Source organism: Mycteria americana, chromosome 11, assembly GCF_035582795.1.
Source record: "Mycteria americana isolate JAX WOST 10 ecotype Jacksonville Zoo and Gardens chromosome 11, USCA_MyAme_1.0, whole genome shotgun sequence".
Lineage (NCBI taxonomy): Eukaryota > Metazoa > Chordata > Aves > Ciconiiformes > Ciconiidae > Mycteria > Mycteria americana.
The window spans coordinates 17617304-17640000 of NC_134375.1; the positions used below are offsets into that span (position 1 = coordinate 17617304).

The 22697-nt window shown below is 41.9% G+C and overlaps 1 protein-coding gene across 22 annotated transcripts in view; it reads left to right on the plus strand.

Annotated features, from left to right (window-relative positions):
• MAGI1 (membrane associated guanylate kinase, WW and PDZ domain containing 1) overlaps positions 1-22697 on the plus strand; it is a 361904-nt gene that overhangs the window by 336517 nt on the left and 2690 nt on the right. For 8 of the 22 annotated variants that reach the window (XM_075513672.1, XM_075513678.1, XM_075513677.1 and 5 more), the window contains 9 exons: positions 2237-2328; positions 3313-3505; positions 6710-7003; positions 10290-10493; positions 15773-15863; positions 15985-16048; positions 17040-17186; positions 18401-18539; positions 22184-22697. The exon at positions 22184-22697 is cut by the window's right edge. In XM_075513672.1, the coding sequence (XP_075369787.1) occupies positions 2237-2328; positions 3313-3505; positions 6710-7003; positions 10290-10493; positions 15773-15863; positions 15985-16048; positions 17040-17186; positions 18401-18539; positions 22184-22697 (1738 nt within the window). Of the gene's footprint in view, positions 1-2236; positions 2329-3312; positions 3506-6709; positions 7004-10289; positions 10494-15772; positions 15864-15984; positions 16049-17039; positions 17187-18400; positions 18977-20512; positions 20602-22183 lie in introns of those variants that run through there. The other 14 variants (XM_075513674.1, XM_075513689.1, XM_075513692.1 and 11 more) reach the window with 8 other exon arrangements.

Consider the following 22697-nt stretch of genomic DNA (forward strand, 5'->3'; position numbering starts at 1 on the left):
GCCATTTTTCATTCATTTTCCACAAAGTTTCAGCACCACCACGGAATTTTCTCTTTAATTAAGGAAAGTGGCTCTTCTAAAGCACTATTGAATAATGGAGAACCTAAAATAATTCTCCAGTATGGAGAGCCGCGGGGGGTCCCACCTCAGCTGTATGGCAGCACAGAGGTGGATGGGGTTTTCTGGGCTGTGCCAGTGAATCACCATACTGCAGAGCTGACGCAAAAAGCGGTAAAAGGAGTTTCGTTTGGTTTGTACTCACGCTGTGTAAATGTGTGTTGTCTGTATGTTTGTTGTATCTGTGTTTCACCTCTCTGTAATCCTTCCAGCGGAAGGAGCATTACATGAATGAACTTGCTTCTTTCGGTATAGACGTCTTTTTTTGTTGCTTTGGTTCGACACCGCCGTTACACCTCGGCTTGCCGTTGTCTCCAGCGGCTGTTAATTGGCTAGCTGGTACCCGAACCGGGAACATAAGGCATCGTTCAGTGAGACTGGAGGGTTGACAAATGGGAAGGTGTTGAGAGATGCCGAGGAAACAGGTCCACGCTGAAGCTCTCTGCAGAAGCCATTTTGCCTCTGACAGATCCAACATGCGGTATTAATTGGTTGGGGCCAGCCTTTGCCAAAAAAGCCTGCGAAGTGCTGGAGAGATGCTTCCAAATGCGTCTGCTCTTCACGTTCCCCCTCGCTGAAGGCAGTGACAAACACCAATTAATTCGTTGTCTAAGTTCTGCTGTTGTGCCGCACGTCTGTATGGTGGAACACGCAGACCTCCAGCGTGTTCATCACCTGATTATTCTGTAGTTGTATCAGGGCAAAAATTAGCCTCTAGTCCAGCAAGGTAACGTGCACGGGTCTTAAGATTAGTTTATAACTGCAAGTAATCAAAATGTGAAAACATGATATATAAAACCAATGGCTATAAACCAGTTTGAATGACAATGTCAAAGCAGACATCTGTGCCTTAGCACTCACCTGTTCTTTTAATTTTTAGTATTCCCAGGTCTTAAATTCATATTATATTTTAAATCTATTGAGTCATTGAAGAGAGAACATCAGAGCTAGCTGAAAGTCTCAACATTGAAAAGCACCAGATGACTAGACCCAAACCTTTGCACAACAGGCACCGACAGTGTAAAATGCAATTAGGGCCCAGTCTGACACTCACTGATGTCAATGGAAAACAACCAGTTTATCTGCTCATAGATAGAGAAAGCTAGATTAACATGTTGCATCCCATATCTGAGTATGCACTTACCGAAATTGCGTTCCTGAATGATATACTTTGGTTTCTTTCCTAAAGATCTAGGCAGCTGACTTGTAAAGGAACAGCTTTTTTATCATTAATTATAAATTTTGGGAGGGGATCATTACAAAATTAGTCAATGTTACAGATACTAACCAATAAATATTAAATGAACCTGAAGTTGTCTTCTGATATGATTTAATGTTAGCAATTAATTTTGCATTTTTAAGAAAGGGATGGAAGCAAGCATGAATAAGTTAATATAAGACATTACTGTTCAACCACACTTCAAGGTTAGTACTTCACTGTATGTAATATTCATTGTAAAAACCTTGCTGGTGTTCCATACTAATGAGTAGGTAAGGTTGAGCTTTTTTATGTTTCCAGCCAGTTTTGTCTGTTCAGTTTTTACAGAGCCCGTACACGAGCAAGTGAGTCAGGAGAGCTGCTTTGCTTTCAGTGGAGCACTTCTGTTTTACACCAACTGGGGATCTGTCCCATAGTTATTTAAAGCAGAGTCAGTAGAGAGGTAGCAAACTATGCTTCTGAAAGTTAATTAAACAGTAGAAGTAATAACAAGTGGCTCTTTTGTCTCCCATGAAAGAGGAGGCAGCTGTATTGTTTCTGGCAGAGTGATTCTCTCTTGTACACATTTATTTATTGATGATTTGGAAGAGGCTCTTGCACTGGGTAATGATGCTAATATTGATGGAAGGAAATATTACAGTGATAAACAAATGGTAAGTCACAATTAGACACCTAGAAAGTAGAAACCACTGTATAATTTTTAGTAGTGATTTAAATAATAAGCCTTTAGTATTTAAACCTATAAATGTTCTTAATTATGTCTAAAAATTCAAGACTGCCTCATTTAAAGAGTAAAATTGTGCAGCAGATCCCTCTACACATACATCAGAGTAGTCCTGATTTGGGTATAAAGGTGTGGGGTTTTGATTAAAAATCATAGTTTTCCTTCTTTCCCTTCAGTTCCAGATTACCAAGAGCAGGATATCTTTCTATGGAGAAAGGAAACCGGTTTTGGATTTAGGATTCTAGGTGGAAATGAGCCTGGAGAACCTGTGAGTACATCTAGAAATGGTCTTGTTTTAACTCATGACATCTTCCAGAATCAGGGCAGTAGCACGTACAGATGTGCAGAACTGCGCCATGGCATCTCTATTAAAATAACCAGTGGGCTATGTATTTACATCCCGCAACTCCTCCCCACCCTCCCTCCAAAAGACAAACCCAAACTCCTATAACTGAAATGGGTTTGGCTTCCCCTGCTATTCCCTGTTTTTGTGATAGCCCAAATGAAAACACATAGGTCTGAAATTGCCAGGACACTGAGGAAAGGATGTCCTGGTTAGGTTTGCAAGCATTTTGATCTTAGAGTGTCAGGTTTTCTATTTGCTCAATTCCCTCCTTGAATTCGCTTAACTTCTTTACCATAAATCCAGTGCCTGTGGAAGGTGTCAGGCTAAAACCAGTTGGTCTTTCATGTGCTGCACAGGTCAAAGCTACGTAGTGGCAGCGTACATTTCCACATATTTCCCTGCCAAAATTATTTTGCTCATTTATGGAAAGAGAGGCCGTGAATTCCTCTCATGTTAGAGTAATTCCACAGAACTTGCTGAAGATAAACCAAGACTGAGTTAGTGGACAGTCGCATGGTATGGAGCTTGTAAACCCTAGAGGCAACTGAAAGGATACCTCAATCCCAGCCTCCCTGACGTGACCCTCAGTACTTTTAACCATCTTCCTTTCTGGTCACTGTCTGGTTGAACACATTTCCCAAGGCTAACTGTCATTAGAGTGAATGGACCACCAACAGAATCAAGATGTCCATTTATTACGATTTCACAATGTAGCTATATTCACATGGAGCTGCTTTCACAGGAGCAACTTTCCTGACCAGCAGACATTTGTCAACAATTTCCCTACTAAATTGGATCTAACTACCAGTGCCCCTTGCTTCCAGCTGGCTGTTGAGCTAGTTCTCATTTATCACTGTTTTTTTTTCTTTCTTTCTTTCCTTTCTCCTATTTGTGCTAATTCATCAGATTTACATTGGTCACATTGTACCGCTGGGTGCTGCTGATGCTGACGGCCGCCTGAGATCAGGTGATGAACTGATCTGCGTGGATGGGACGCCTGTTGTCGGGAAATCGCACCAGCTTGTCGTCCAGCTTATGCAACAAGCAGCCAAACAAGGTCACGTCAATCTGACCGTCAGGCGCAAAGTGGTTTACACAGGTAGGCTGCAGTGTTGCTCTGCAGGGGTAGATTTTCTTGCCAGACTCCATCTGTTCAGCAAACGGTTTAAAGAACAAAAGCTTGTAATACTGGGAAAACTCGGGGGATGTGGTGTTATTCTTCCTCTTTTGGCTATTTTTAGTCTTTTTGTTCTTGATCAAATACAGTTCAAATCTTTTGTTTCCAGTCAAGACTCTCTCAATCTCAGTTGGCTTCCCTAGTCTTCTTGAAGGTTTCTGATAAAATGGGGAACTCTTCAGTTGCAGCATATCATTTTTAGGTGGACTCATGCAGCAACAGACACTGTGCCTGACTGGCTGTGTCTTCTGTTTTCTTCCCAAAATAAGTGTGCTGGCTGATAGCCACCCTTAAACTGGGAGTGAGGGAAAAGATGTGGAAGAGTCCACGGGAGGGGAGGCAAGGGCAGAGAGCGAGTGAGGGCATTGGTGTGTGATGGCTAATGTCCCAGGCACAGGAGAAGCTTCAACTGAGGTTGCACCATGTAGTCAACTAACCGCAGGATGCAAAACTGTAAGCGTCATTGGTTCGGTAGTGCAGGTGTGCATGTTCGTTGTAACAGAGAGGTTTCTGTGTGCTGCGTTATGCTAGGTGGTGTGCACACACTGCACAAGGGTATGGTCTAAACGGGCAAAAAAGAAGCTGGCAGAAAGACAGAGATGGAGAGAGAATTGACACTGTCTGGTGGCACCCAGATTAGTGACCCAAAAGTGTCCTGACAGCAAAGAAAATGAAGACACGAGCATGAGCTTTCTAAATGACATGTGACCTTATGCGTAATATTGGAGAGTAACACTGGGGTGCTGCCTCTTCTTGTGAGTCCCTTGAGGGAGCTCAAGTGTGGGATTCAGTTGAGCTCCCTTGTTGAAAAGAGAGGACATTATATAGCTTTTCAAGTTTAGGCATCAGCAGAAAAATAGGCAGTGATGTACTTTAATCTTAAAGAGCATCAAAATAACATTCAGGTTGAAAATTAGGGCCACAGTAGAAGTTAGGACTAAAACAGTATCTCTGAAATAGCTCTGTATGCTTATCCGGGGCTGAGCTCCTCCTGCACAATACTGAATACAAGTTTACTTCTCATTTCTTTCCTTCTTCCCATTGTGGATTAAATGCTGGGTTATGTCTCTCCTCTAATAGCCTCTCTCTCGTTCCTTACAAAGAGCTGCTAATGTGAGAGAAGCTTTAGGAGACGAGCTTTGGGAGGAAGGGGAACGGCAGCTGAATTTCGATATTGTTTTTGTGTGTAGATTTTCTGTCCCGTTTTACAGCCTCCAAGCTGGAAATTACCATAAAAGATGTAGGTTCATGAGAGATCTCGATAAAAACCCTTGATATTTCATTTAGGGGCTTGTTACTCCAGACCGAGCTATTTCTGAATCATTTCAAATGTGGACACTTACTCTAGGATAAATTATTCACGATCCCTTCTTTCACTTTATATTTGCAGGCTTTTAAATTCCGGCATAACTTTGTAGAGAAGCCTCTTCCTGAATTTTGGTCCCTTATTCCTCCTCTCATCTGTATGCCAGTAGAAAAAGATTGTTCACCTAAATGGGTACTCCATGTCTTGAGATTCATATAGGGGAAAGTTTATACTCCTGTATTTTTAATATGTAGAATACTATATATTTAGTACATCCTTTGAGTATATAAATGCAGACAGGTACTCCTTTCCAAGAATATTTTGAAGTTCTTTTTCTTTGGATCATGGGTTTGCAGGTTTAGATTTTGTTTGGCATCCATTTTCTTGTTGTTGCTTTTAAGATCTTCGACTTAATTTTGATTCACCAAATTGGAGAGGTGACCTGATTAGTGGAGGCAGCCATTCAATAGAGACAAGTGCAATATGCTGCTCTCAGCTGCACAAATGGACCGTGGAGAATGGGCTGTGTAACAAGAACTGGAAGCTATTGTGGGCGACAAGCTTTAACCTGAGGTTGGCTCAGGTGAAGAAAAACACTGTGCTGGGATGTAGGCAGGGGGGAACTCTCCTGATTTCCCAGCAGATGATGGCTTAGCTGCAATATGGTCCAGCACTTCAAGAAAGACATGTTTGAGTTGGAGAGAGCCCAACTGGAGGGAGTCCAGAGGACCAGTGATAATAAGGAGAGCTCTAGAAAACATGGTCTGCAAGGAAATACTGAACAAATTGGGATTGTTTAGCCTAAAGCAGAGAAGGGGGAGGAGGTGTTAAACTCCCCAAGACTATAAGAGGCTGCTGCAAAGAGGAAGGGAATAATATGTTCTCCATATGCCTGCTAGATAGAACTAGAAATAATAGCCTTGTGTTGCAGCAGGAAAGATTTAAGTTGGATATTGCAACCAATAGATTGCCTGGGGAGATATTTAACAGCAGATGAGACAAACATCTGTCAGGACTGACAGTAAGTATAGTTGGCCCTGACTCGAGTCAGAGTGTGGACTAAGCGATTTTTTTGAGATTTCTTCAAGCCTTTTGGTAGCTGATTAGATTTTAAACTAATACCACTTCCAACTTCAGTTGCTGTTAAACGCTTGTTTAATGTTAATCATGTTTAATGGTTCCCCACCCCCGACTGTGCCAGACTGTACAGATGATAGTTGGTGGTTCTTCCATCCAGAAAAGCTCAGTTTACAAGTTTTTTTGCTTTAGTATGGGTGGTTATTATTACTTAAGATCACATTAATCAAGGGCAATCAGTGCTACCCAACTGATAGCATTAAGTTAAAAAATACACAGGTGTTGACTGATAGGTGTTTGATATTGTCTCTCTCCTCGCAGCTTGTGCACATATACACGGTTGCACATATACACAGTTGCATGTATATAACTGAAGTGGGGATGTGATAGCTAAAGGAGGCACCTCTGAACTAATGTAATCAAGGTTTAAAATGCCCCAGAGCATCCAAGCACGGAGCACTGCACTGGTGTAACCATAATGCTGCTGTAGTTCAGCAGTGAAAGGCTTTGGCTGCATGACCATGCACTGGAGAGGATGAGCATGAGTGGTCAGTGCCATCACTGAACAGAGCTGTTGGTGGTGACATCCGAAAGGAGACAGAGACTTTGGTCACTCTGGCCATGATTTATAGATTAAAGCAAGTGATTTGCTTTTTTTTTTAAACCTTTTTCTCAGTGGACGGCACTATTCAAGCACTAAACGGTGCAGCCTGCTCAGACAGTCTTTTTTTTTTCCTGCCCAGTTCCCAAGGCAGAGAATGAAGTCCCATCCCCAGCCTCTTCCCACCACAGCAGCAACCAGCCAGCCTCGCTGACGGAGGAGAAGCGAACGCCACAGGGCAGCCAGAACTCCCTCAACACTGTCAGCTCGGGCAGCGGCAGCACCAGTGGCATCGGCAGCGGTGGTGGCGGGGGCAGCGGTGTCGTCAGTGCCGTGGTCCAGCCCTACGATGTGGAAATCCGCCGTGGTGAAAACGAGGGGTTCGGCTTTGTCATCGTCTCCTCAGTGAGCAGGCCGGAGGCGGGGACGACATTTGGTAAGTCTTGGGGTTTTTTCAACTCACCTCAAATGAGACGCAGATTTGAGTGCTGCAGTGCAAGGAGGCGAGTGGGGATCTGTTTAATTAAAAGTCATGAGCGTGCCCTAATGTATATAATTAATAGTTTAATTGGAGGCCAAGACTTGGTAGGTGTTTACCACCTGGGTTTTGTTTAGCACTGAGTTGAGAAAAGCAAAATGAGAAATCCCAACCTGAAGAGCAAAAATGCCACCAGTGGCAATTCCTGCTGCTCCCTGAAGCTCCAGCTCTCCCTGCTAGCTGGACGCCTTTCTGGGGTTTGCTCTCAGAAGAGCAGCCGGGGATCCCCCCAGTGATGCTGTTTGCTAATGCAGAAATGGAGCAGGTGGAATGAAATATGTCTCCTGATGGTGGAACTGAGCCAGCTGATTTAAAAGCAGTAATGCTTAAACTGATTAACTTCTCCTTGGCAATCAGGGTTATTCTGATCCTCATTATGGAGTGAGCATGCTGATAGCTGGAAAGTTTTAATTGATAGTGCTTGCTGGTGAGACACAAAATGGAGAATACTGTTAAAAAACCAGGATGTTTTCTTGACCCATTCCGCCTCTTCCCAAATCCATTTCTTCAGAGTAGGGGGAAATGAAGTTCATGCGATGTCACACTTAATATCCTGCCCTAAGAGATGTGGTCATGGTTTCTTTCTGAAGACAGTCCTTTCTGCGAGGCAGACACCCATTTCCAGGTGTTGCTGCAAAAGAGGTGTAATTCTGTCTACAGAGTGAACGACTCGTGTGTTGCAAAGCATAAATAAGCTGGTTTTGCAAGTGTGCACGGAACAGCCTGCTCTAAAGCAGTAATGTCATTGCAAGGGGGAAACCAGTCAGAGATGCTATTTTCTTCCCTTTCCATCTCCTCCAAAAAGGCCAGCGGCAGCATCCACTTGTACTTTGTAGGGGAAAAAAGAAGGTGTTCCCTCCCTGTTAGTCTGTGGCACATGATAGGGATGGAGGGGGAAAGGAAAGACAGAACGAGTGCCCTGGCCATCTTCACACTTCCTCTCAGAGCAGGGTTGTGGTTTGCAGACAAAATACATTGCAGTCTCCCTGTACAGCTTGAATGTTCCTGGGGCACGCAGGTGCATGTGGCAAGAAGTGGCCTTTCTCCCTTTTTTTTCTAGGCTTTTTTCTCTGAAATTTCCTGCCATTGCCCATTGGCAGTGCCGTTGCTAATACATCAAGGGAGCATCATCTCCTTTGCTGGTATTGATGTAGCACAGGCCATTTCTAACACTGTTCTGGGCAGTCACGGCAGCAGAGATTTCAAGGGGGAAATACCTAGTATAGACCCGGTGCATTGAGTTCTGTCAGTTCTCAGGTGCTAGGCTACCTCACGCTGTCCTTGCTGCTGGAAACTGCTCTTCCAGAATAGGTATTTTGGTGCCAGAACACAACAGTGTAATGTAATATAGATTAAACTGAACTCAGTCTAAACCAGAGAGAGTGCTTTTCTCTTCTGAAAGTATTTGCAAACATGTTTGTAAATAACGTTCACTGTATGAAGACTATGCTCTAACTCTTTTCTGCAGAGAAACCTTGACCTGAAATTGTAAAGAGTTGTGTTTGCTTTAGCCCAAGATACTCACTAACTGGAAGTTTTCTGTGCAGGGGCTCCTCACGGAGATCTGTTGATCTGTGACTGTTTTTCCTTTAATTTTTTTCAAGTGTATTCAGCTTTTTCCTAATACTCTGCATGAGATGTGTTCCCTCTGCTGCGTGGTGCTTGCTTTGGACCTGCTCTGTAGTTTTTCTCTTTCATGGGTGGTATTTAGAGATGGGCCAAACTGGTTCTAAAACTCACCTCGGTCACTTTGGTGTGGGCTCTGTCATCTGTGTTCAGTGGATTGGATAGAGTAGGAACTCATACCCTCAAAACAGCCTTTAAACTCGATGGGGCTTTGTATTGCCAGAAGGAGAAACTAACATCACAGTAAAAGAAGAAAAAAAAAATCCCCCTACCGTTTGCAACCAATATTAACGCTTTCTGCCAGTTTTCATCGCATCTTTCCAACCTTGATCTCTCACCTCACATGCCTTTTCTTAGCCTTTTCTTCTTTATGGTCTTTCCAGTGTTGTCATGTGTGCAGCAATGTATATCTCTAAAACTACTAATCAAATAAAGACTACAGCACAGATGGGAAAGTGCATCTTGAGGGTGAATGTATTGTGGATGCAAAGTATGAGAAGACCACTCTGTATACTTCATGGTTTTAATCACATGCTGCGTGCCCGATGGCCTCTTGCCCATGTAAAGAAGCTGTACAAAAGCCCGGTGGATTTATCTGAGTGAAGTTGTGTATCCCCTGTGTCCCAATTCTGCATTTGATGGACGACCCTGTGTTTTTGGGACAAACAATTGCATGGAACAGGAGGAGAATTTTGTCTCCAAAACACATTCATCCTAAAGTGCTCTTGCTCCGTGTGTCAGACATCATGTGTGTAGTTTTAGAGGTATTTAAATGAGGAGGTCCTTATTCCTTCCCTGCTCCGGTCCTGACGCCATCTAAGATCATAAAAGGGGAAGGGTTAAAAGAGGCTGAGGTGGATGCCTGCACCACACAGGTTACCTTTGTCAGTCTTGGCCCATCTGTAGCGGTCCTATACCTTCCCTGGTAGTACCTTTATTCACGATGGAAGAAAACCGTTTCATGTTGCTTCCCCATGCAGTGCTGATAGATTGGGTCTTCGTGGTAGAAAGGGAGTCGCACTCCCTCCTAGGCCTAGAACAATTTTATCTTTCTAAATTGAGAAAGAACAAAACATTGGCAGAAGCTTGAACAGCAGTTGACTTAGAGAAAGGCTGGAGAGGCTGACACTGATGTAATCTTGGAGGAGGAAGGTTGTGTTTTCTACAAGCAGTTTCAATTTTTTTATTCAAAAATAAAATCAGGATTTGGGTTATGATGGGGCTGCTAAGTGCAGTTGTAGTCTATACAAATCTCACCATTTATTAACAGAAATGCAGGTGGAGGGAGTTTTGAGTGATTAACAAAACACCTTTTTGTAAAAGAAGTAAAGTATTGTGCACTCGTACTAGTTGATTGCCAATGTTTTGAACACTGGCAGCAAAGCTATCCTATAATAACTTTTGCTTGATGCATTAATTAATTAACCCTTAACCTTCTCTTTCCCTTTTCAACCCTTTTTCTCCTTTTCCCCTTCACCATATTCCCACGTATGTAAACAATTAAAAAACCAAATCAAACCAAACCAAAACAAAAACAACCCCCAAACCAATACAAAAGCGGGAAATGCATGTGTGGCCATGCCTCACAAAATAGGTCGGATAATTGAAGGGAGTCCCGCAGACCGCTGTGGCAAGCTGAAAGTAGGCGATCGGATCTTGGCTGTGAATGGGTGCTCCATCACCAACAAGTCGCATTCAGACATCGTCAACCTCATTAAGGAAGCGGGAAACACCGTTACCCTGCGCATCATTCCAGGAGATGGTAAAGTATATGTTTCCTGCTGTCTTGTCTGACCCTCTTGTTGGTTTTGTTCCCAGGCTTTTTGCATCAGTCGGAGCTGCAAAGTCCTGGAGGACTCAATTTCCACTCCCACTTTAGGAATTAGCAGTGAGGGAGGTTGTGAGTCTTCCATAGCTTTATTGTTTGTTTCTTTCTATAGAAATGGGAGTTCTTTTTTTAAACAGGGAGGTGCTGATTCTACATTAAAAACAATAATATTCCATTCTATCATGGTCCTCCACGTATGTCCTTAAAATGATCTTCTGTAAATTTGATGCATATCTCGGTACACTTGGATTTGATTCTTAGGGTTAATAATGCAGCTTTAGAATATTTGGGAACCACTTGTTAATATGTGGGATTCCTGAAGCTTGGTATACACACAAGCAGGTTATAGAGTAAAGAGCTCACAGAAAGGGATAAACACGTTGTCATGTTTTAAGCTGTTTGAAGAGATTTGTTTTTATTCTGGGTAAGTTGCTTTGGGAGTGAGCTCAGTACATTTTGAAATGACTTTGTGAAATGGCGATGGCTCTGGAGCTGCTGTGTGCTTGCACCAATTGTTATAAGAGTTACCCCAAACAGGATCTCACTGTTTCAGATCAGAGGGAACATGCAGGATCCCTGATAATATGCTGACACTTGATACTGGTTTCAGGTCATTGAACTATTTAATAAAAATAAGGATCTGTGTTCTATATCAGTTTCATTAAACTGATCCCTAGCTGTGATGCCAAATAGGAACAGAGCAGAAACGTATGTAAAGTATCTGTAGCAGAACTAAAATTGCTGTGGCTCTAAATTCTAAGTATTTTGTTTGTTCATCGTCCTGCTCTGCCATGGATGGGTTCATAGGGAGAACTCGTTAGGCAGAAATCTTTTTACATTGCTCTCTTTTTAAGCTGAATCCAGGGGTATAAGATTTGATGGCTCAGATACAGTGCTAATGAGCATTTCTTAGAGTTGTACAGGACATTATTTGCATTCAGTTAAATATAGAGAAAGTGTGATTAAGTTTGAAAGAAAGGTTGAGAAAGTATGGCTGAATTGAACCTGCTACCTGTAAAGCAGAATGAAGAAGTTACATGATGTGATTTCCAGTGAGAACTGTTTGGTAGTTGCTAACTCTCGTACTTTCTAATCTGAAACATGGATTTGGTTACCCCACAGAGCATGATGATGCTATGTTTAGTTATAGGATAAAAATAGGCCAGGATGAGAAATGATCTGGTTATAAATTATTTCTGTTTAGGATGATCTGTTTTGCCTAAAGGCTTTATTTTCCTACTGTTCAGTAGCTACCAGGTCAAATGGTATATGATCCTTTGCTGCTTCGAGCAAATTGAGTGTTCATGAATAATAAAATGGCTGTGAATCAGGCTAACGTCTGAGCTGGCCTGTGCGTGCCAGTTTTGGAAGGTAAACTGGGAGAATTGTTCATTACCTCTGTTCTGGTATCTGATAAAAATCAAGGAAGGTGAATCTTTGAATAAATAAATAAAGTTTTTTTAAAAGGCAAAAATACCTAAGAAATAAATAACTTTTGAATGGTTTAGGAATTTTTTAAGAAGAATATAGCCTCCTGACATGAATGCTCAGCCAGTCTTGTTCATGCAAATATATGTACAAATTACCATGTTAAATTGCTTAGGTTAGAAGGGAAATCTGTACCTGTGACTGACATCAGGTATTCTTAGGGAAGGTGGAAAGCTGTAATTTAGGGAAGGAGTCAGCTCTTCTCTCTTATAGAAATGCAGTCTTTGAGTCTTTTTATTTACTGTCCCTTTGAAATTCCAAGTCAGATTGCCAACTCTGCATAGAATTGCCTGCATTTAATTTCCAAAAGCCAGTAAAACCAGACACTCTCAAAATTGCTGAGAGGTTTGCTCTAAAAAAATGAGATTTAAGAAACTGGTCTCAATGTTGGTTTTTTTTTGCTGTCTTTGGGCGCTTTTGTCAATTTATTGTTTTCTTTTTGTTGCTTTTGGGGTGCTTTTTTGGTAAATATAAATGGTCTAACAGTGCACTTGGGGGGGGGGGAGAATAAATCAGAAGCCATGCTTCTCAGATAAGCATGAAACTAAGGTTCATCACAAGACTCACAATAAACTCACACTGCTAATCTCTTCTAACATTATTAAAAACACGAAGGTTTTTTGCTGTGTAATAAGTCTTGCACCAACTCATTGCCATAGACCACTGCAGGAGTGCATTTGCAATGAAATTATGATGCTTTAACATACTGCCAGCTGATGCAAGGATACAGAGAGCTGAAAAATGACAGCTTAGATTAGGCATTTAATTGGTGTTTGAGTGTTCTAGGGCAGAACAGGGCAAGGAATCAATGAAATAGGATTTAGAATGTACAATTGTAATTCTACTGGAGATAATTTTTCCTATATTTGTGTTCTGTTCCAGTTTTGCATGGTGGCTGGCATGTGTCCTGAACCAGTGTCTAAAATCTAGCAAAATTATGCACAACTCCTGACTCACGGGATAGGGTGGGCTAAAGATAGATACAGTACGGTGGCGTGAAGATACATCTGTACCAAGATGTGTTGTTGCTCTGCTTGGTATTCTTAGTGTGACCTACTAAAGGGTATGAATCTTGCATTCTCTTTGAAGCCCATCTTCATCTGATCTCCAAATATTTGTGGAGGTTTTCAGAGGCTTTTGTTCTGGATGAATACAGAACACTTAACCATGTTTTGGGGCCTTCTTATGCTGGAGACAAATTTTAGCATCAAGGCATCTTTACAAAATACACAGAATTATTTCTTAAAGTCCAACAGTGTAACCACACATAGGGACGTCTCCTTCTCACACAAGCCCGCTGTCAGCGGCACATCCTCACAAGGCCATGTTTTGGTCATGCCTACCCTGAGAGGTGCAGGCCGACCAGGAGCTTCTCTTGCTCCCTGAGTCACCAGACACAAGCCAGCTCTGGTCTGGAAGATGTTACAGCTCCGTATGCTGAGGGTTTGGGCATGTTAACTTGGGCACAGTGCTGCAGGCAAAGGAGCTGTGCTCTCATTGCACCCATCTGTTTAAATGGTTCTTCTTTTTCTCTTTCCTTTTCCTGAGTTTCCCTTGACATGGACAGAAAGGAAAAACCTTCACCTCTTCTAGATGTCTCCACAATTAAAATAAGTCCATGAAATACAATAGGTTTCCAGGACCAAGTAAGCCCATGACCACCACCTCTCTCCTTAATTCAGGCAGAAAACCTCCCATTTCTTCAATTTTGTATTACAGCTGGACTCTGTTTAATAATGGCAGATTTCTCCATAGTCAATAAAATTAATTACCGGATGCCTGGAGCTTAAGAGGCAAACAAGGGCAGGGTAGAAGACCTTGTAATTTTATGCTGGAGAGCCAGATGTTTCCACCCAGTTTTCTGTTTTCTGATGGTGCCTTTTTTTTAAGTGGGATTGGAACTAGAGAAATTCAGTCAAGAAACAAGGTGCATGACCTTAATTTTAGGCAGAATTTTAAATTAGTTCTGGGTTAACTCTGGTCTTATTGCAGTCTATGATAAAGCTCCAAAATGACAAGGGGACCATTTTGCCATGCCGTGCTGCGAGGGACACCTAGATAGTCCCTTTCCAATTATGCCTATAGCAACGCCCTTCCCAGTTTTGTGAAGCAGGAGAGAGGACCTCTCCTGGAAGCATCTCCTTCTGTGCATAGAGAAATATGGCATTTGCACAGGCTGATGCTGGGCTGGGAGCTGTTTACCATGGCATAAATTGAGTTTTGAAGTTAATCCTCTGTATTCTCTTGGTAATGGTACCCAGAGCTGTTGATGCATTTGGTACGGGTGGTTCCACGTCCCTGAGTGCAGCTTTGAGTGCTCAGGCAGCAATGGGTTGTATTTCAAAGATGGATTTCAGAAAGTTTGGGGTTTAGCCACATTCAATATCACCTTGTGAGGTATTAGATAAAAGCCACATGTCAATCCTACTGAAGATTGCAGTTTCTGATAGAGGAAGCACTGATAAGCTCATAATCCATGGAATAGTTATTGCTACTATAAAATTAATCTAGTCAACCTACCATATTTGGAGACTTTAATGATTGAAATTCATGTCATTAGGCAACAGACAAAACATTCTTCAACCCTTCCTCCACAAGTCAGTCTTTGTTCTGAGTGTGTCTAATGGTCAGAGATGTTTCTAATCCAGATTTCCCTTTCCTCTCTCCTCTCCTCTCCTCTCCCTTTCCTCTCCTCTCCTCTCCCTTTCCTCTCCTCTCCCTCTCCTCTCCTCTCCTCTCCTCTCCTCTCCTCTCCTCTCCTCTCCTCTCCTCTCCTCTCCTCTCCTCTCCTCTCCTCTCCTCTCCTCTCCTCTCCCTTTCCTTTCCTTTCCTTTCCTTTCCTCTCCTCTCCTCTCCTCTCCTCTCCTCTCCTTTCCTTTCCTTTCCTTTCCTTTCCTTTCCTTTCCTTTCCTTTCCTTTCCTTTCCTTTCCTTTCCTTTCCTTTCCTTTCCTTTCCTTTCCTTTCCTTTCCTTTCCTTTCCTTTCCTTTCCTTTCCTTTCCTTTCCTTTCCTTTCCTTTCCTTTCCTTTCCTTTCCTTTCCTTTCCTTTCCAATTGAGAGGCCTCAGGTTTCTCTTGAGATTAATGGGAGTGCTGATGTATTTGATTACTAAAAAAATCTCCTCATTGTGTATTTATTATATAAATATACTCTATATATAGTATAAATGTATATAAACATTTGACTCCCTGCTCCGTACTGTTTGTGATGGGTAGCTCTGGCAGTTTCTGCTGTGCATATTTTTTGACAATTAACTCTTGCAGTTAAGCTGAATATGATGCCTTCACTAAAGCCTTGACTTTCTCAAGAGCATAGGATACAGCAGCAGCAGTTACGTGACAATGTTTCCTAGTTGGTTAGGAGTGTTTAGAAGTTTTTCTCTTACAAAGAAGGAAAACAGATTACACAGTAATTTGGTACATCTGATGACAGATACCCGAAAAAAGCTGAGCCATGAGGGTTGTGTCACGTTAAGTTTCAATGTGCAACTCAAAGGGCAATATTTCTCTGCAACTGAGGTGCCGTAGAGTTTCATATATGTAATTACCTGACTTAGCTTAGACTTTATCCTGTTAATTTTTGGATTTAAGAAACTTGAGCCAATCTCAAGTTGTTTAAAAACAACATAATGATGCTTTCCAGTGAAATGCCTTTGTAAAACTTTTGTTTTATCAGTGAATAGCCAATGGTCTTCCCTCATAATGAAAACCAAATTTATTTTGCAGAATCCTCCAATGCTACTTTATTGACCAATGCAGAAAAAATTGCTACAATTACAACCACACATACTCCTCAGCAAATACCACAGGAGACCAGGTCAGATTGTTTTCCTTGAGGAGAGCATCTTGACATGCTCTCTCTTCAGTTACTTCTTGATCATCTTCACATCCCATGAGCTGTATTTTTCCTCTCTCCCTCTCTCTCTCATTCATTACAGCAGGAACAACACCAAACCAAAGCAAGAATCCCAGTTTGATTTCAAACCACCCCAAGCAGCACAGGTAAGGAGTACCTTTCTAATTGTTTTGTTTACCACAGACTGTTGCTTCCAGCCTGCTTGAGGGCTGCGTTCAAATGTTTCCCTTGAAAATTCCTACTGGGAAGCTGTTCTCCCTCAGTCTGTTTGCTGAAGAAAGAGGAATTTGCTGATTAGTTTCTTAATATGTGTTGCTGTTGTTTCAGCTGAGAAACATTTCCAACACATTCTCATCAAGACTTCTAGGGAGAACAAAAAAAGAAAAAAAAAAAAAAGACATTTTTATGACAGTAATAATTTGTGTGTTTGTTTATTGAATTGTATATTTTGAGGGGCCTCTCCAGAAATTACTGTTGTGTGCAAATGATAAATTCAGAGGACAAAAAAGAGGAAAACTTAATAAGGGGCAGTAGCTGGAGTGTTCCAGCTTTCGCAGATGGCATCTTATTAGAGAGATTATCTATCTCACTGTTAACTTTCCTTGCCACTGGCAATCCTAGAAGTAACCTCTTCCATTAGGGACTTCAAAACATCCTATGCTAACAGCATTTGTGAAAAACAATGCGTGTACTTCTGAGCTTCTTGCAAAGGAATAGATGAGGTGGTAGCAAAAAGGAAAAGCCAGCACCATGGTATAGATTCGTCCCAGGTACCTTTAGACATTTAACTAAAGCCTGGACCTGGAAGTGAAGTTGCCCTAGCCTTCCTTTGCAGTTGGTAGCACACTAACCGCCCTCCAGAAGCGTGCCTTTCTGCCCTGGGCCCAGGAGGTGTTGTGTACCAGGGGTGCCTAAAGATCCCAACGGCCCTTTGCGGACCACCGCCAGCACTCCAAATTCCAGGGTGGGATCTGAGGAAGCAGGAAATTGTACTCTGTGTGTGAAAACTCAACTGATTTTCTTTTTTTAATTATGAGTAACAAAAATAATAATATTTGTTGGTTAAATAATTTAAAAATGAGAGTAGAGCAGCATTTAACTTTCTGTTGAACTGTGCATATATTGTCTTCACTCCAGCAGGACCAAGACTTTTACACTGTTGAGCTGGAAAGAGGAGCCAAAGGGTTTGGCTTTAGCCTGCGAGGTGGCCGGGAGTATAATATGGATCTGTACGTGTTGCGGCTAGCTGAGGATGGTCCAGCTGAGAGATGTGGGAAGATGAGGGTATGCACAAACAGATTTAAAAACCACGCTTCTTTGCAATAAGCTGACTTCCCTGCCTCTCCCCTACAGGCACACCTTCTGCTGTGCCAGCTCAGAGGAAAATTAGATGTTAACTGAAAGGAGCAGTGGTTCCTATTTACTTCTGTCAATGGCTTCTGTCACTCTTTGTATACAGTCTGTAACCGTGTGTGTGCTTTGGAAGATTTCACCCCCTTGTTCCAACCCGGGTTTCCAAATTCTAATACATAATCTGACGTTTAAAGTCTTACAAAGGTATCTGTAGCAATGAAAATGTAATAGCCGCAATCTTTGCCAGCTCCTTTAAAGCTGGAGCCGTGAGTAGAGAATTGAGGTGTCCCACCTCATCCTCTCCTCTGCTAGCGGGTAGAGTGGTGAGGGAGCGTGTATACAGAGCCATGGATTGCAAAATTAGTGTAGTTTTTGATTAGTATTAACTATTAACTTCACATATCATCTGAATTATAAACACTGTAACAAGGACATGTTATAAAATGCCTACAGAAAAATTAAATTGCCAAGTTTTACGTACGCCTTGCTCCTCTCTTTGAGAATGCATGATAACTTTACAGCATATGTCTTTTTCTTCTCCAGATATATCACGCAAAGGGCATTTTCAGAATTCTTTTGCTAGGGGTAGATTTATAGGTCCCTGATTAAAATAAATCAGTGCTGCCCTGTGGAAGCCAATGCTTTGACAAGCTCTTCCAAGCCCTCTTTTCCTATCCTGATAAATGATTATATTTACAAAAGCAGGTTTACTGGTTCATAGTAGGTATCTATATCCAAGTGAGAAACGGACTTGAAAAAGCTATTTGAACATCCCAGTTACAGCAAACTGTAAAACAAGCAACAACTTTGACCAAAGACCTTACAAATAATCAAAATAAAATAAAATAACACCAGTTCTAACACAGCTCTAGGTATTGAGAAATACAGTAATGCAAGGTGGTTTTACAGAGCAGCAATGAAATCTTTTGATACCTCAAGCTTTCCCTGTTGTCTTCATGTTTCCCAGGCCCCTGCATACTGTTTTTTGTGGACTGTCACTGGAAGGAGTTGGGCGTATTTAGCTTCACCTGGTGCATAGTTGTTCTTCCACCTCTGCTGTGGCCATTGTTTTGTGGTGTGCTGGTGGTGGCCCTCATGGGGGCTTGTTTCTAATCTTAGTCTCTTTTCTTTTATTACATTGACAGATTGGTGATGAAATCTTAGAGATCAACGGAGAAACTACCAAGAACATGAAGCATGCTCGGGCCATCGAACTGATTAAAAACGGTGGCCGCAGGGTCCGCCTGTTTCTGAAACGTGGAGATGGCTCTGTCCCAGAATATGGTGGGTCAAACTATGAAAACATTCCTTTCTTCCCTGGCATCACTCCATGAATGATTTGTCTCAAGATCTGAAGCGGGAATTCTTTTTTATTTTCCTTTCTCACCAGTGTCTTACCAACCTTTGCAACATATGGTTAATTGCCTCGCTTGTGCTGAATTTTCTACACATTTCATCCTTTGCTTGCTTCCATGGACTTGGGGCGCAGTGTAAGGCAAGATCATCATAGCAGTATTTTTGGTGATCAGAGAGGAAAACAAAACAAAACAAAAAAACCCTTATTGTCTTGTCCAGCCAAACAAGGAATGTCATTGAACTGTGCCAAACTGTTTCTCAGCGGCTGAATTGTTGTTTCAAATAGGTCTCTACTTCTAATCAATGCAAAAACTGGGATCCTGAGTTATTATTCTGAAGCAGTGATTTTTTTTGGTAGGTTTTTCTCTTAGTTCCTGTCTGTATCCATAGACATGAATGCCGAGATGGCTTATGAGATTTTTGCCTTCCCTTAATATTTATGTAAATATTTATAAAGTTATTTAAGAAAAAGAAGGAAAAAAAAGCTTTACTGCAAAAATGTATTGATTTGGCCTCCTGAGCCCTTTTCTCCCCCCTTAAACTGTCTGCTGGTTTCAACTAGTTAATTTGTAAGGTCTGAAAAGGTGAGGAGGTTATGAAAAGGTGCTCTCGTGTCTGTCTTGGGGGAAACATTCAGTCCTCGTTTCTTACTAAGAATTGCATTAGATTTCCTTTTCTTCCCCCGGAGGTTGGATTGCTGGGTGGCTTAACTTAGCACACTATTTAATATTATAATTATGTCTTATTTATTTGAGATAATTGTCAAATATTGTGCCCTCGATGAAGGGCTACTCCCAACCAAAGGTCTTTGAGGTTTCTATAGAAACTGATGATTGAAGGGATGTCCTTTATACTTTTCTCCCCGTGTTTGGGTTATTTCTGTGTCAGTAAGTTCTGTGTTTATCATTCACTCCATGTCCTAAAACCAGAAACAAAACCCTTCTGCACAATTTATGAACTAGATTTTCTTTTCATTTACTGTACCACGTTTGAGAGTTTCTGCTCACTCTGCTCATTATTTAACTTAAAATGACCAATTCAGAGTATAACCAACAAACAATTGAAGTGTTTAACAATATGGAAGTTGTGGGTTTACACTTCTGTAATATAAATAGCACATCAGAAGGTTCAATGATGGCACTGAAATTCTGTAATGTTCTTTCTACTTTTGTCTTTTCCTATACTCCTTTGGATGTACAGTACTGTATCATACGCTAGACTGCATAAATACCCTGTAAATTAAGTGCTTCACTTCTCAAAGCATATGTCTGTTGCACTGAGGATGGAAATCCACCACGAATTTTCTTTTGGCTAATGCTAAACCACTAAAAGTTTATTCTCCAAGCAAGGATTTAATATACAGGGGTTGCACTACTGTAAAGAATATCCTTGTAACATTTGGGACTCCTTCCTCTCTTCGTTCTGTTCGCTGCAGTCGCAAATGGTTCCTCTAATAATGTTAAGTTCCAATATTTTTCTGACTCGATTGGAACGTGCTTCTCTATGAGGCTGTATATTTTTGTAATGAGTTTTGTACTTATTTTTAATGTTGTGGTCTCTGGTGGACTTTATTTTTCGTTGTTGTTTGATTGTTAATGTTTTTTCTATGACATTCTGTGTCGCTGTTCCAGCTGTCTTTTAGAATGGATGCTCTCGTTGTCTGGGTTATTGAATCACCTCTTAGATGTCTCTTTATGTCACGATAATAACAACTGCTGTCTTTGCAGCCTTATATTTGGGTGAAGCCTAGACAATCTGACTGGAAAAATAAACTTTCTTTATTCTAAGATAAAATATGAAGATTTTTCTTTCTTTCATCTTTATTATAGGGAATCTAAATTTTCTACTTTTCTCTTTCTCTTTCTCTTACTTTTCTTGGTGCTGGGCTCTTCCTTCCTCAGCGATGATACCTCCTAATATCGCTGCATGTATGAGAAATGACAAGCTCGGGGAGTCTTGCTTCTACCTTATGGGCCATAATCAAACTACGGTTTGTAGCTAAAATCAATATTAGGTGTTTTTGTGCTGTGGCCTAATTCCCTCACATTGCTTTCCGCTTCGCTATATTTTATATGTACAGCAATTCATTCCGAGCACCCTGCGTCCCCTGAATTGTAAGTACACCACAGGACACGTTTAAACCTCGCTTGTACCTTGTGCGATAGCCAGGTTGCCGCAAGCCACGTGCTTACAGCTACGGAAAAGCGGTGTGGTCCCCAGCTGCTGCCTGAAAATGCTAATAAGCAAAATGCACACACGTGAGTCGCAACACGGGTTTCACCTGGAAATCACAAAAATCATGGCCCACGCACACACCGACCTTCCCAAGCTAAGGAATGCAAATGCCACCAAATGGGAGACGCTTTGCGTGGTGGCAGGAGGAATGAGCATGTAGAGTGTTTGGCTTGGGGGAGGGAAGACAAAAAGGAGAAAACCAGAAAAAAACTCTGTCCCCACAAGTGTTTGTAAGGGTTTTCAGTCGTTGCCGTCAGGACAGTCCACCTCGAGGTGGGTGTCTCGGTGCGAGCGGCAGGAAGCCTGCAGGAAGCATAGCTAACGCCAGCCGAGCTGCTGTGCAGAAGTTACTTCAAAAAAAGAAAACAATAAGCAAATAAAAGCGACGCTCGCATTAAGTCAGCACAGCTACTTTAATGTTTGCCATGTCTATAATGAATCATTCATAAACATCCGTTACAAATGACATGAGTAATTGTAGCTTAGCTGCAGCACAGGGCTGGTTTTTAGTTTTGGGGTTGTGTTTTTTCTTGTGCTTTGCAGTTTGTCTCGCAGAAGTAGCTCAGATGTATTTTACCTGAAATACTACATTAAAAATAATGAACTGGAGATTAGGTATTAATCAAAGCCATCCTACATATTACGATATCTTTCCATTGCTTTGATATGAAACAATCATAACTTCTGTCATCGTTGTTCGAATCATTGTGGCAAAACCAAAATCTACCCTAGGACTTTTCATAACATGGTAGAACTAAGTGAGATTAAGTAATGTCTTAAATGAAATGGAAATTGCATTATTACGGTCTAATTCTCACACCTTCAAAATGTTATTTTACGAGGTGAAAACTTACTAATCAATTCTATTTTCTGTACATTTTCTGCTATTTGAGACAAGGCCTCCCACACCTGGAAGGCAGTTCTTTCAAAAGACTTAAAAGAAAAATATCATTTCCTAAAGGCCCTCTTTATTGGAAACTGTTAAAAAAACAGCCAACAACCTGAACTACAATATCTTTTTTTTCCACTGGAAAGAAAGTAGTGTAACCGAAACATTATGAATTGGGCTTGGGGAAAATGTAAAATGCCCCATGACAAGAAGAGCATAAAGATGATATCGGCTTGGACCAAAACATGGCTAACGAACAGAGCAGCACCAGTACTAACCTGTAACTCTCGTTGTTCGCAGTTAAATTAACAAAAGCTTTGGTTAGCCTTCGCTGACTGCTTTAACAGTTGTTTGTTTTTGTCACTAATGAAGTCTGAAGAGTGATAAGTGGTGTCACGGCGCTGCGGAAGGCATCGGTACCAAACGCTTTGCTGTTATTTTCTTTCAGACCCCAGCAGTGACAGGAACAGTCCCGCCACAGGTTCACAAAATGTATCGGAAATGAAACCCGTGCCATCCGACCGACGGCAGCACCCATCATCGGAGTCCAGTTATCCACCAGACCTTCACAAATCATCACAACATGGGGACAAGCGGACTTATGTTAGAGACCTAAAAGGCAGCAGAGAGTTTAGCAGACATCCCAATGAACACCACACTTGGAATGGGACTTCTAAAACCAACGACCATGTGCCAGGCAGGAGGACGGAGAGGTCGCCGGAGAGGAGGCACGAGAGGCAGCCGGAGAGGGCGGTGGTGAACGGGCAGAAGAGGAGGTCTCCCGAAAAGCGGAGGGAAGGGACGAGGAGCGCCGACAACACTTTGGAGAGGCGGGAGCGACACGAGAGGAGGAGAGACCTCTCCCCCGAGAGGCGCAGAGAGCGGTCGCCCAGCCGCCGCCGGCGGTCGCTGGAGAGACTCACGGAGCCGCGGAGGTCGCCCGATCGGAGAAGAGAGAGCTC